General features: G+C 39.9%; 1 protein-coding gene across 2 annotated transcripts in view; it reads right to left on the bottom strand.

Annotated features, from left to right (window-relative positions):
* Positions 1-14528, bottom strand: part of inpp5a (inositol polyphosphate-5-phosphatase A) — a 121781-nt gene that overhangs the window by 45549 nt on the left and 61704 nt on the right. For both annotated transcript variants that reach the window (XM_077495776.1, XM_077495775.1), the window contains exons 7-9: positions 10830-10882; positions 9314-9433; positions 1468-1552 (exon numbers count right to left, since the gene is read on the bottom strand). In XM_077495776.1, the coding sequence (XP_077351902.1) occupies positions 1468-1552; positions 9314-9433; positions 10830-10882 (258 nt within the window). The remainder of the gene's footprint in view (positions 1-1467; positions 1553-9313; positions 9434-10829; positions 10883-14528) is intronic.

Genomic DNA, 14528 nt, shown 5'->3' with positions numbered 1-14528 from the left:
GGATATGAATTATGACATCTCAGTCTCTGTACATCATATAAGAGTAATTTAATAATGTTGAGGTTTATTTAGGAAAGCTATGGTTCGATTATATCAGTGTTTTCTAAACTATGGAGCCAAGGCTTTCTATATCATAAAATCTCACAGAACACCGTCACAAAAAAAAAAAAAAAAAAAATCCATTCTGAAATAATAATCGGGCCTCAATTCAGTCACAAATGTACGTTGGACATCCTATATTTGCAGAGAGCCATTGTGTTGTATGAATAGGTGGCTACACAGGTTGGTTATATGCATATTTTGCCAACCAACTGAAGACCATTTATTTGTTGCGCCTGACACTATATGCCACTAGCATAGATAGAAAAACAATAATAATCTAAATAACAATACAATAACAAAAACAGCAATTAGCAACATTAATGCTGTTAACATGTTTCACTTTTGACCTGTCCAACTATAAAAGACACTGAGATGAAGAGAAAACCATGCATCCATCCATCCATCCATCCATCCATCCATCCATCCATCCATCCGAATTTGATTAAATCCCAGTGAGCGGTAATGGCAACATCCAAGTGGGCAAGACACTTCATGGTACACAGTCATACCGACATATTGGCTGGAGCATCGCCCCGGTCAATAATGACCGTGTCAGGAGACCCATGACAATCTGAAGAGAAATTAGCGACTGAAACACGAGCAAGGCATTGTCCACTTTCCGAGGTGATCTGCAGGCCTCCTAGTGGCTACCCTGCAGATGGTCCTCTCCTCACCACTGTGTACCACACAGAGTGAAGTCCTTCCTAAGCCATTTGAGCAAAAATCCTCCATTCAGAAAGCTTCCCCTCCTCCTTTCTCTCATGAATGGCCTTGTGGTTGAAATGAACAATGCCCACACCTTGAACAGGGCCACTGATTCGAAAGCCATTGTAGTCAAGAGGAGGGAGAGGATCGTGCAACAAGGAGCTCTCCCACTCTGTTATCGACGAACACCCCTAGTCTCCAGTGTGCCTTTATGACTCGTGATGCAGCTAACCCCCTCTGCATCTCCTCTTTAGAATGCTGAATGACTGCACTACCTTGCCTCTTGCTGGCCTCATTTGCACCAAGTGAAGGGAGGGAGGGTGCAGGAGAGGAAGGGACAGAGAAAGAGCGGTGAATGGCAGCATAACATAACAATGCACAGTTAGCAAACACAGCTGGGCCAACCACAGTGAAACCTTTAATGAGCCATAAGTCTAAAGAGACAGTGCTATTAAACCACTTTTACTACTTTATATTGCAGTCCCGCTCTCTCTCACACACACACACACACATATCGCAATTAGTTTGATAGGACATCACATTGCATGAATTGAGTGTATTATTAGACAGCTAGGTCCATATTTCACAGACCTATTCACACAATTAGCCCGTTTAGCATGTTGATTGTTGGCTGATCAAAGTCAATAGAAGAGTACTCACCTCAATAACCTGTTTTGAGTCCAACCTGAAGTTAAAATCCCCAAAGACGAAATATGGCACCCTTTCAAACCGCTGGTCCGTGATCCTGCAAAACATGACCACCAGTTGATTGCCAGGATGTAATGAGCAGGTCACAGCACCACCTTGTGGTGTGATTACTCTGATAAGATGTTTGCATGAGTTATATTTTCCGAGACATCTTTTTCTAGTCTGGCTCAGTGCAAGCGTGTTATTTCCGTATCACAGCATAAAAATATCCTGAACATTAACAAGATGGAAGACAAGAGAAATAATTTCATCCAAAGCAGATTTATAGCACTTAAATCGACTGCAAATACTGTGCAATAGCTCTTAACACTTCAACCTCAGAGAACGGAAGTCTTTAAATATATTCTGACACTACATTTTTATTAACAATCTCAAGAAGCTAAATGAAGTAACCAAAATATTCGAGCAGCAGGAGAACATGTGGAGGGTGTGTGGGGGCATCTCCATGTCCTCATGGAACAGGTTTGGTCTCATTTGACTGATAAAAGGAAGTCAACATGCGCTCAATTCAAACATTTGTCAGATGACGCCACAATTTCATTAGGAGATATTGATCACTTCCTTTGATAACCTGCTTTGATCCCAACGCTGATCAGTTCTGAAGTAAATTCCCTTTGATCTAAAGTGGAGAACACTGACCTGAACCATGAGAAGATGTGTCTCGGAGATAGCTCTGAATTTAGCACCGTGCAATGTCAGTTGCACAAGACCAACCGCCTTTGTAGTCGTGCACTATATCAGTGTTTCCAGACCGTTACTGAGCAAAAGCACGCATTTTACATTAGAAAAATGTCACAGAACACCGGCAAACAAAACATTAGCAAACATCCCTAATGGTTTATAGTCAAAAGATGATCACAATTATTTTGATCATTACTGTAATCATCATCAATATTATTCAGTATGTTCAGGAAAACATCTGTATTATTTTACTAATTTACAACAACAATATGTAAAGATGTATCTGTATATATATATATATATATATATATATATATATATATCAGTCCACATTTAAAATTATCGACAATGAGAATTATATTCCAGTAATCGACACTAGTAAGGATGAGCGGGATGTATAATGAATGACAGAATATCATTAATTGTAGTCCTCATTAGAACACAATCGTGCAAAAATCCAAGGTAAAAAAAAAAAAAAATAGTTGCAAAAAGTGCTTTTTGGGAAATAACGTTAAATGAACAACTGACCAATGAGAATAACTTGTCACCTTTTTGTTTTCCACAGAGCTAATGTCGGCGCCTCTTGTGTACTAAATGATTCAGGATGCTTGGCTCCCTATCACTACTAATCATGTGGATAAATCTTGCCATGAACTTCCTAGGCCCCGATAACAATATATTTATGGGGCCGTAAAGTGAGAGGCCACTTCTCGGTGGTGCTGCTGTGCTGTGGCTGCCTGTCTTAATGCATGGTCACTTCCTCTGTTAGGCAGTGAGAGTGAAGGGCAGCAGGAATGCAGCTAGAACTTTTACATGATTTTAAATTGACATGAGTCCAAGAGGGTGGAGGGTCGCAGGGGTGCTGGAGCCTATCCCAGCTGGCGTCAGGCAGTAGGCGGAGTACACCCTGAACTGGTTGCCAGCCAATCGCAGGGCACACAGAGACGAACAACCATCCACACTCACCAGCACGCCTAGGAACAATTCGGAGCGCCCAATTAACCTGCCATGCATGTCTTTGGAATGTGGGAGGAGACCGGAGTACCCGGAGAAGACCCACGCGGGCACGGGGAGAACATGCAAACTCCACCCAGGAAGGCCGGAGCCTGGACTCGATCTTGCGTCCTCAGAACTGGGAGGTGGACGTGCTAACCACTCATCACCGTGCCGCCACGCAAGCATAATGATTCTATTTTAACAATACAAGTAAATTATGTAGTGATGTAATAACAAATCTAAGTATTAACTATTACATAAAATATCATCTTGGTAATTACATGTAGCGCCTGACCTATATGGGATAGGGCTTATACAAATTCAGATAATTGATTAATCGACCAATTCATGAATCACCGTCCATCTTAACACCCAAGTTTGAGACTTTTGGCTTAAGATGTGTGCCAGAGCACCCAAGTCAGCAGGATGAGAGGGGCCACTGGGACCAAAGAAAATAACTTCTGTTTTCTTCTCATTGAAGTTCAATAAATGTTTTTATCTTTAATCTTTAGTTATCTGTCTATTTCTGAAAACTTTTGTTACCGTTACAAATGAGCAGGGCCAATTATTATAATATTGGTTGGGCAAAGTGTTTTCAGGCATTTTCTTGTATGGACAGACTGTCAACATTAGTGTGTGTATGTAAAACTGGAGAGAAAACAAAAACACAACAGAAACTGGAATTTTTACTAAATTGCTCTTGTTCTAAGGACTGATGTTCTTCCTTACATTCGACCTTACATTCAGGTGCATAGAGACTCAGCTCTATTTAAAAGCGAGTGTTTCCCAGTTTACCGTGTTACCTGACATGGAGAGCTGCTAAAAAATAATAATAATAATTATTATTATTATTATTTTTTTTAAAAGCTAAAGATGTGCAACTTCAATTGCTCTCATTGTCAGATGTGAGAAATCTGGGATTTCTGCTGCTGCAAAATAAATAAATAAATAAAATAAATGACAACAATGGCAACCCACACTTGAACAGAAAATCAGAGCAGAGTTGGGCTGTCTGTCAAAATACTTTGAGGAGTCTTTCAAGGCTACATTCTGTAGCTTTATCCAGCTAACAGCCATGTCTAATACTCAAAGCTTGGCTGCTTTGTCTACTGGTCGAAGGTATCAGCCACAGGTCAGAAGGTAACATTCTGTTTACACGATCATTTCCTAAAGCACTCATGCTGACCCGCTGGTGTGAAAGTTGACTTTTTTCCCCCTCTGCCTTTGTGTGTGGAACGAAGAATTGCAACATTAGCTACAGCTACTGGGTGTGAAAAGGCTCTGAGAGTGGGGGGTCCAGAGAAACCCTCCAACCCCCTGCTGGCTGACCCTCACCCTGAGCTGGGGCCTCCATTAGCCTCGTCATCACAGTTCATTCAGGCAAACTGTAACAGTGTCACTGACATTCTAGCACAAAGACACACTCCTTTACACAGTCTATAAACATGCTTTCTCCTGGCCAATTCATCGTGCTGTGACACTCCTGAAAGAGCCTCTTCACAAGGCCCGTTCTCACTGTGGTTCGGGCTTGGGTCTTGATAGGGCCTTCCTTGGGGGCCACACAAAGACAGGGGTCAGACGCTAATTTATAATATGGCCCCCCAACTCTGCTCCCAGGCTCTTTAAACTACCACAATTTTCATATTCTGTATCTAAATTGCTCTCAAATACTTAAAAGAAGCTAAAAGAAGCATGTGATCAAGACACAAACGACATCCAATACTGCAAAATGCAGACGTTACCAAAATATAGACGAGTTAAAGCAAGCTGACAATCCTCTCTCTCTCGTTCTCTCCAGTCAGTCCGTATTCCTCACTGACTTCTCGCAGGATTATATGCCATGATTGACAGCTAAACTGGGACGTAATAGACAGCCTATATGGGATTAAGAGGGTGAAACTGGGGGCCGTGTCATGATTATATTGACAAGATGACTTACCATAAATTGGCCAGGCAAATTCAACTTTGCACACAATGGCTCGGCTGTGCGCGGTCATCCATTGTAAGTAAATGTGGAGAATTTGGTCGAATGTTAACATTGTGAAGAATGTGCTTGGTGACATCTTTCTGAATGGGTCAGGGGTGGCCCTGACAGGGCCTTTGACACCGCGGGGAAGGCCTTCCCCACGTCCCATGTTCGAACCACACAACTCTTCGGCTACGCCCCCTCCACCAATAACACTACACAGGAGAGAGTGTGCTGTGTGGGATGTTTCAACGGTCACGCAGAGGTTAGGAAATAAGTCAATTAAAGCAGTATCAACAAACTGAAGACGCTAGGGGAGAGCCTTGAGAACAGTCGGGGACTAGAGATGAAATTCGACAAGTTTTCAATGGAAATGGATATGATTGCCTGCAACGTGCCTACTTTCTATGCCATAATGGCAACCACCCTGTTCCGCCCAATTCTATCTGCACAAAGTCCATGAATATACCAAAACAAAGAAAACTCCCCCCATGCGGCATTATTAACAAATCTATAATTAAATAAATAAATGTAGACCAGTTCCTGGGAACATAAAGTCTCTCGGTTGGCCCAGGTACCATTCAGGTTACAATTTTGGAAGGATGGATGGGTGGTTGGAAATATGCCCATCTGATCATATGCCCACCCAATCGTGCCTGCACCAAATGTCACCCAATCTTGAAGGTTGACCAAAATCAATATGCAATCTATATATAGCAAGGCTCTACACTAACTTTTGCATTGGTACCATTAGTGCTACCAATTTTTTCAGTTGGTTGCACCACACAAGTTGTGGTCGCACCCTTTTTGGGGGAGATACAGCATGACCGTATTTGCTGATGTATAGTTGTCTCAATTTGCATAGCGTCCTTTCAGATGACGTGAAGATTGACAGTGACTCAACATATAGCTGAAAAATATTTTTACCGTAACAAGATTTGTCTGCAATAAAACAGGTCAATATTTTATATTATTTTAAAAGAAATTGAAAAAAAAGGCTTTGTTTTTGTGAACATCAGTTTGTTCAATATTTTGTTTAATGCCTGTTTCAAAGGTACTATTGTAAAGTTGGTCCTATTTTTTATGGTAAATGTTATAAGAATTATATATAAGAAAAGAAAGTTTATTCTATTTATTTATTTATTCTAGTAGATGATTCGGTATGGTAAACAGAAGCGACTTGTTGGACCATTGATTATAATTAAGAAAGAAAAAACAGTGATGTCACATCCATCAGTCTTCTCAAGGTATGCCGGTTTTCATAGATTGATAAAAATGTTCACAATTTCTACAATTTTTAGATATTTGCAATTATTAACGGTTAATGCGTTGGTGGACCTTGTTCTGTCTTATGTCCGACAGTATTTGAATGCAGCTCTTGGATCGCAGAATGCTGTCAATGTTTAATTATAGCACGATAAAACACATTGGTTCTGCTTTTGATTCAGAGAATGATTTGTCAATAGGGATGTAACGATATCCAAACATCACGATACGATATTATCACGATATGAAGGTCACGATACGATAATTATCACGATATTGTGTGTGGGTGTGTGTGTGTTGGGGCGATATTTAAAAAAGATCACAATATTGTATCATATATCATACAAAAAAAAAGCATAGATTTTAAACATAGAAGGCCAAAACATCCCTAATGAAAATTAAATTGCACTGATGAAGTAGCCACTAGAGGGTGCGAGAACTGCACAAATGGAAATCAACCTGACTTTTTTAACAGATGTGGTCCTTTTAAATATTGTGAACATGACGACGACGATGTTGTGGCAGTTTTAATATCACGATATCACGATATTGCCCTTATCGTTAATCCCTATTTGTAAATGCATTACGGAAATTAATTCATGTGTAAATATTACACGTAAGTATGTATACATTTGTAGTGTAAGTCATGTAAAAACATTTAGTATGATAGATACTTAAACACAGCCATACACTAGTCATTTTAATAAATTCATCCTGGCTTTATAGAGGATCTCCTTGCGATTATCCAGTCTCCCCTCTTGCTCCTCAAAATGTCTATTGGCTGAAGACTAGCCGGCCTCTCTGTGCTCTTTCAGCCTGTTGTTCTGGGAAAAGCCAAAAGGGAAACATTTAGGTTGTAGGGCTCTTTGAGACGCTCTGACAGTTGACTGATGACCGTCCATAAAATGACAAAGCATCGCTGTGTGGTAGCCAGTGTGGCCCACTGCCTCCCCATGGGAAACTAATTGCTTTGAATTGTTAAAGGCAACATTATTTTTCTGCCAATCACTGCCTTTCAATGGTCCGAAAATGAGCATGAAACAAGCCTTTTCAGTGAACAAAAACGGTAAATGTCCTCAATGTTGATCAAATTAACTTCAGCACTGTGACAATGGACTATATTTGTGTGAAAATAATGGCGTGCCACGAAAGGAGCTTTTATGCCTGGATTTCACAGTTGTAATGTAAAACTGTTCTCCAATGAATAAGGCTGAGCACTGTGAATAGATGCGGAAAAAAAAGAAACAAACTCCAATACACAATAGACATTTTAGGGAAGTTATATATATATATATATATATATATATATATATATAGATATAGATATATATAAATCTCTCTTTTTTTTTTTTTTTTTTTTGCACATACGTATTAACGTGCATAAAAATAAAACGAGTTGCCGCTAATTGTTTCTACTGGTTGTGAGAAGCGTTGCTCAACAGCTACAGAGCTGTGTGTTTTTAATGTGTCTCAGCATTGAGGTCTGGCTAGCAAAACGCTGTTCCTTCTCAGCATTGTTCCCCTGAGGCCTTGAAGCACTTTGGAGATAAACACCGTTTAGCAGTTAAAAGAGGCACGGAGGAAAAGGCTTATCAGATCAGTTCTCAATGGGCTGTAAGCTGCATTATACAGCCTGGGCCCCAGATAAGGTGTTAGCCAAGGTTTGATGCCCAGTAGCACAGATCTATCCTCTCTGTTAGACCTCTGTAATGACCCCTTGCGGAGCTCAGCTGGTGGTTGTGTTCAGCAGCTCCCTTTTCCTTCTCTCCTCACCCTGCAATGAGAGGTTTGAGCTCAGAGAGGAAGGGGGATTGGCTTTAGATATTCCCCCTGTCCCTTTTCCTGCTCTGCTTTCTGGGGGTAGGGAGTCACATTTAGGACAATAGTCAAAAAGATGGTTCCCAACCAGCCACTGAATGGGAACACTGTTGGTGGTAGGACTTCATTCAAAGCCCAGCCCGGGCACATTGTCCTCCCAGATCAGCAGAGGATAATGGAGTTTGCTGGTGGCTGCCAAAAGGTTAGCAGCCTCTGTGAAAGGACCGACCCATTATTTATTGCCCTTTACAGAGCCCAAGGACCCTTTCTGTGCTCCTCCTCCCTTCCTTCTGCACTGCCAGCCTTTTTCTCACTCGGGTGCTCCGGATCTGCGCACGACAGGTTCCCCCAAAGTGAACGACTGAGGCGCAGTACCCTCGACAACCTATATAACAGGCTGTCCGGAACATGTAAAACCTCCCATCTTTCCTTCGCACCACTTACCCCTGATGCCCGACCAGATAAAAAGAAGTTTTAAATTAAACGATATGACCCAGAAGTAACAGCAAGGTTAGACGTGAGGATTTTAAAAGCAGGGAGCGTGGAAAATGCCACTCAGCCGAGTGATTTTTCATTCAATCCCTTCTGCCACCCAACTACAAGTCTGACACGTCAACTATTTACATCTATTTACAAGCTGACAGAGGAGGGAAAAACAGCTGTAAAACCATAATAAAAGTGGAGGATTCAATCAAAATAGAATCTTCATCATGCCAGTAAATCCAGTTAAGTAAGGGCATCATAAAAATGCAGGAAAACATCCTTGTCCATTAAAAGGTGGGCCATTCTTTCATCAAAGAGAGAATGGTGTAAATAAAATGTGTCCCATAATTCAACTATGTCACGCATATACATATAGTTTTTCAAAGTGGAGGTGACAGGACGACATGTTGTGCATTTTGATGCCATTTATATGGGAAGTAACCTACCAGGTAGAGGACAGCAGATATATAGAGGACTCGATTATCAATGCTGTGGACATAATTCTGAGTGCTTAGGGATGTCACAAGAAAACAAATATGGATTAGATACATAAGCAAAGACAAAATCCAGTCACACATGTAAATGTACCTGTCTAAAACGTAGCCCAGCGCCTTCTGTCTGGTTCCAGAGTAGACTGAAGGGCTCTTCTCGCAGGCCACCAGATTGGAAGCATCGTGGAAAAGGTGGATGTTTACCAGGTCAAAACAACTGAGAGGAAAAAAAAAAATGGTTGGAGAGAACTTCATATGATTATAACAAACACAAAATTTGAAATTTGAAGCATCATAACACATCAGCATACTGTATATCATAAAGTTACAGTTGAGACCGTCAACAGATTTATGCTTGATGTGTGCTTGCTTTTTATTTGGCTTTTTGTGGCATTGTTGTAGCAGTTATTTGTAAAACTGGGGTGCCGTCAACATAGCATGCCAGTGTTATGATTATGATTCTTACCACTTGAGACAATGTTTTTTTTTATGTGTTTGATTTGAATGTTTTTTCTTGTTTTGTTTGCGGTAGATGGTGATCTTTTCTTTTTTGCTTTTATTAAAATTGTCCATTATTGTACTGTATTAGCGTATATTGGCATTGTGATACAATATACTGTTTTTTTATTGTTACTATTACACAATGACAGTTTGATACACACTTTACAACAAATTTACTCAAATTCCGTTTAATCATGTGCTGTTTTAATTATATATTAGGGATGAGGAAAAAACTAAGCTAAGTTGATCACAAAAAATTGGTCAACACGAATTTCTGCATCGCAACGAGCGGCAGGGTAATCAAAGGAGTAATCACAATAGTGGGCCAATCGGTGCTCTGGATTGGATTGTGATCAACCTTCGAGGTTCCACGAGTTAACACTAGACTAGCTTAACACCCTCTGCATTGTAAGAATCCTCAACAGTAAAGGCACAAATAAAGGGGCTAATCTGCTCCCATTCAGTTTGTCATGTCAAGATGGAGGCGATAGCTCAATGCATAGTGATGAGTATGTCCCTGCTGACCGTATCAATCTACTGTGTTTGTTTGCATTAAAGACGTGCCCTTATCTCACGGGGTTTCCTCTGCAGAGGTATCTGAAACAAAATGATTCATGTGTGTCCTTCTTTATCGCTATCACTTAACCAGTCACTCTCGCTTTCTCCCTGCTGCGCTTGTCAAACATCATGCCCGTATTAAATGCATGCCGTTTCAACTCTTTAGTTCTCATGTCATACCTCGATTAGATTACCGCTCACCCCGACCCGCCCTTCCACCCACCATCCTCCGCTCTTGCAAACTTGAAGCTGGCATTTGCATTCCTCCCACACAGGTTCAATTGCATGTAATGTTTTGTGTCATCTGTCATATGCAACTCCTTGACTAACATGATTACGTCTAATCAATTCCCCAGCTTGCTTGCCCCGGAGAGGATGTAGCTGTGTAACTAACTCTCTTGCCTGTGCTGTCAAACACAGCATTTCTTTGTGAAGAGGAAAACATGACAGCCAAATTTGAATGGTCATTCTAACTCACAATAATGGACTTGTAATCACTTAGGGATAAACAATAATGTGATACATTTGAGGGGGGAGGTAAGATGTCGCCTCACCAGTCAGGTAGGGCCCATCGAGTTCTGATGAATCCCTTTCTGGACCACTTGCACTGAAAAGAACAAAGTACTTTAGAAAGAAATCATGTATCGCACAGTACTCAAATTTTTGCACAAAGTACAAACGTAAACAAAAAAATAAAAAAAATGAAAAATCACTTCGCCCTCCAAGCACTACTCAATTCATTCACTCGCAGCCATTTTCATTGAAGCAACCTCCTTCGCTTCCGGCTGTTTTACTGGATATTGACAGATTTTGTAAGGCTCACAGAATATTGTGTTCTATTGCTATAAAAACATGGAACGTACCAAATGAAAGAATTGAGTCTCTTCTTTAATCATGAAAAAAGGTATACAGTGTATATCTATCTGTTTCCACTTTGACACTTCCCTGCTACTTCTGGCAATTATTTTTCATCTTTCTTTCATTTCCTTTCTGCTAAATGAAATAAATCTTTAACTCAGATGCCAACACTGAAAATATGCTTTTCTTTGAGAGAAATGCACATTCTCAGTTCACTGACACAATGCACTCCCAATGTCTGAAAATAATGAGAACATTGATGAAATGTAGAAAAAAAAAGTTATATGCAGCATGTGGGCATCTGGTATACAACAGCTGTTTGATCAGGTCCCACCAGTCTTGAGTTAATTATCCAATCACAAGTCTAAAGATCTTTTGCAAACACCACATGATTCACCATGAAGCTGGTTATTAAATGAGGGACAAATTGATGCTGTGAGTGTTCTCGTTCTCAAATGGATAAATAAGTCTCTTTTCCACAGCCTCTCGTTTACTGTGCAACTCTCTCTGATACTCCTAATGGAGAGTTAATTGTAGTGATGAATAAACTAATTATGGGCCAGGTCACATAATTACGAATTGACTAATTTCATTTAAAAAAAAAAAAAAAAAAAAAAAAAAAAAAAAAAAGACAGACGCACAAAAAAAAACAACTTGGCTTCACATTAAAGGGCTAAGAGGTATTTGATTGCGCCTCACATCCTTCAATCTGCATTAGAACAAGATTAACTGTATCAAATTGAATTACATTAGCATACTTGAATTAATCCATACTGCCTTAAGAGGATGTATGGGCCCAATTATGAGTTGCTGTCCAAATATTGTGACGTTAAAAGCAGTAAATGAAATTGGTGGCATCTGAGTGATTGACCTTGCACTTGAGAAAACAATATATTTTGGGATAACTTTATAATACTCACGTGCATATATTTAAAGATTGACCATAAACACCGATATCAATTTGCATCAAACGCCTTGTAAAATCTACTGCACTATTCTTGCTTTCCCCTGCGACCTGTTCAGGTAAAGTTGAGGAAAGAAAGTGAGTGGCTCGGATGACGAGGGACAAGATGAAAAGTGATGCTGGGGGGTGGTCGTGCTCAGCGCCCATACAAGCACTGACTGCAGCCAGAGACGTTTAATCTCGATTTAATTTAAAGAGCCATTAACTGCAATCACAACATTAAAATCAATCACTTCCCTGACACCTGGCCCCAGATTGCCCCATTTGCTCTACGTATGACTGATCGGCCCTCTGCTTCATCGCTTGCTTATAAACACCGATACACACACACACACCAACATGCACTCGTACAGCAAAACCCACCACCACATTCTATTTTTCTTAACAATATAGGCAATTTCTATTTTAGCAGAAATTCAGTTACAGTAATATGATAATCTCATGAAATCAATCAAAGTCAGAGGAAGGAAAGTGTCTCTCTATATTGCTTGACACGATGACATCATAATTTGGTTGCTGACATTGAAGCAGAGATGATTGAACGGATAATGTCCAGCCTTATTTACACATGCATCTTTAAAAAAAAAAAATGAAAAAAAAAATCATGTTGACAATATAGTGTCACTTCTTCAAAACAGGAGACATATTTGGATTAAAAGGATAAGTGACATGTAATCATATCATAAATCAGATTTAGTGGCAGTGAAGAGTCACTGGGCGGAGGATGAGGGTGGGAGTCAAAGGGCAATGGTAAAAGGTCGCGAGGCTCGAGGTGACATTGGCTGACCCACCACAGGTCAGTGATGGCGTCTCTGCCCATGACAGTGATGAACGGTGGGCTACACGGCGGGTCACATCCAGGGGTGTCAAGCAATACATATATGGGCACACATACACACACACAAGCACACGAAAAATTCTGGATGAAAAAAAACAAAACAAAAAGAAAAACAAATACTTTCTTGGGGTCATTGGTGAAGTACATTTGCAGAAAATCCCCATCTTAACGACCCCGAAAGCGAAAAAAAAGACACAAACAGAATGCAGATTATTCCTGACCAAAATATCTTTTTACCTTCTACAAGATCATTCAGTTTATTATTATTATATTTTCACTCCAAATCTGACAATTATATTTATTAATTATGAATTATTTATGATAATTATTAAACCGGTGAGGTTGGAAGTGAGATCAGGGCTGCGGGTACACAAAAGCCCGATGACATAAATGCACTGTGGGTAAAATGCCCAAATACTGATTGATTTGAGCCCCCACTAGACAGTAAGATGAATCTTTATTCCATCAGCCAGCACATCAATAAAGGGTCTCATAAGGATTCATAAGTGGTGATGAACATGTGCATTCATGTTACAATGAAGACCGCTATCTTTGTCAAGTGTTCCAATGTACTAGCCACTGTTATACAAGAAATAGGGTGGGTCATCAGAAGTGGAATGTTAACTGTTCTCTTGTTCAAATTTAAGTCATAATTAGAATGAAAACAATCTGGTCGCTTCTCCATCTTAACATATTCCATCAGACATTGATGTGTCATGGACTGTAAGTTAGCAGAGAACCACCTTGACCAAGCTAACTTGAGAGGAATCGTGTCCCTGAGTCACAGCGGATTACAGAGGGGACCGGCAGAGTGAATTGAATCAATTCAATGCTTTTATGGACATGCTTATGGCGTGAACAACAAATACAAACTCTTAAGGGAGTTGATCTACTGCCTCTCGGCTATTTTCTTCCTTTTTTTTTTTCTTATCCTGTGTAAAACAATCAATAGCAAGGGCACATTAAGGTTTTGGTCGTATACTTTATTTATATTGCTCAAATGACAAATCCGTATGATGCAATGGTTTGTGGAGGCGTGTATTACTGCAGCTACCACGTAAATAGATTCATGCTCAGTGGGGGTGAAAATATTGTCGGAACAACGCAACACAAGACACCAAATCTATTATGGCAACCTTTCAAAAGATATTTGCAAACTTCCTTCTTGATGAATATGTTAATTAATCTCACATTACACATCAACTAATTATAATAAATGGTCATGAGTATGAATTGCAAATGTAATTCATTTATAAACTATTCAATTTCAATTAAATGTAGACAGAAAACAGACCAAATTCAGCTACGATTATGTATATTGACATATGCTGATGTTAATGACACTTGGATTTGGTAAGGTACGATTTATTTTGAACGTGGCCTTCTCAAAGCATCGGCAGCGTGTTTCTGTCCAATATAGTACGACTACTTGTTGCTGCGGTTGGCTTTACATGTTCTTGACAGTAACTAAATGAATAAATAAATAAATAAATGGGTACCCGAGGCAGTGAAAAAAAAATGCATTTTCTTCAATGTCTCGTCGTCAGTTCGTTTTTATTAAGTTCCCTGCTTTCAATCAGTCCTGATCGTTTC

This window comes from Festucalex cinctus, chromosome 14 (genome assembly GCF_051991245.1).
Source record: "Festucalex cinctus isolate MCC-2025b chromosome 14, RoL_Fcin_1.0, whole genome shotgun sequence".
NCBI classification, from domain to species: domain Eukaryota; kingdom Metazoa; phylum Chordata; class Actinopteri; order Syngnathiformes; family Syngnathidae; genus Festucalex; species Festucalex cinctus.
This window is presented reverse-complemented; position numbering and strand designations above follow the sequence as displayed.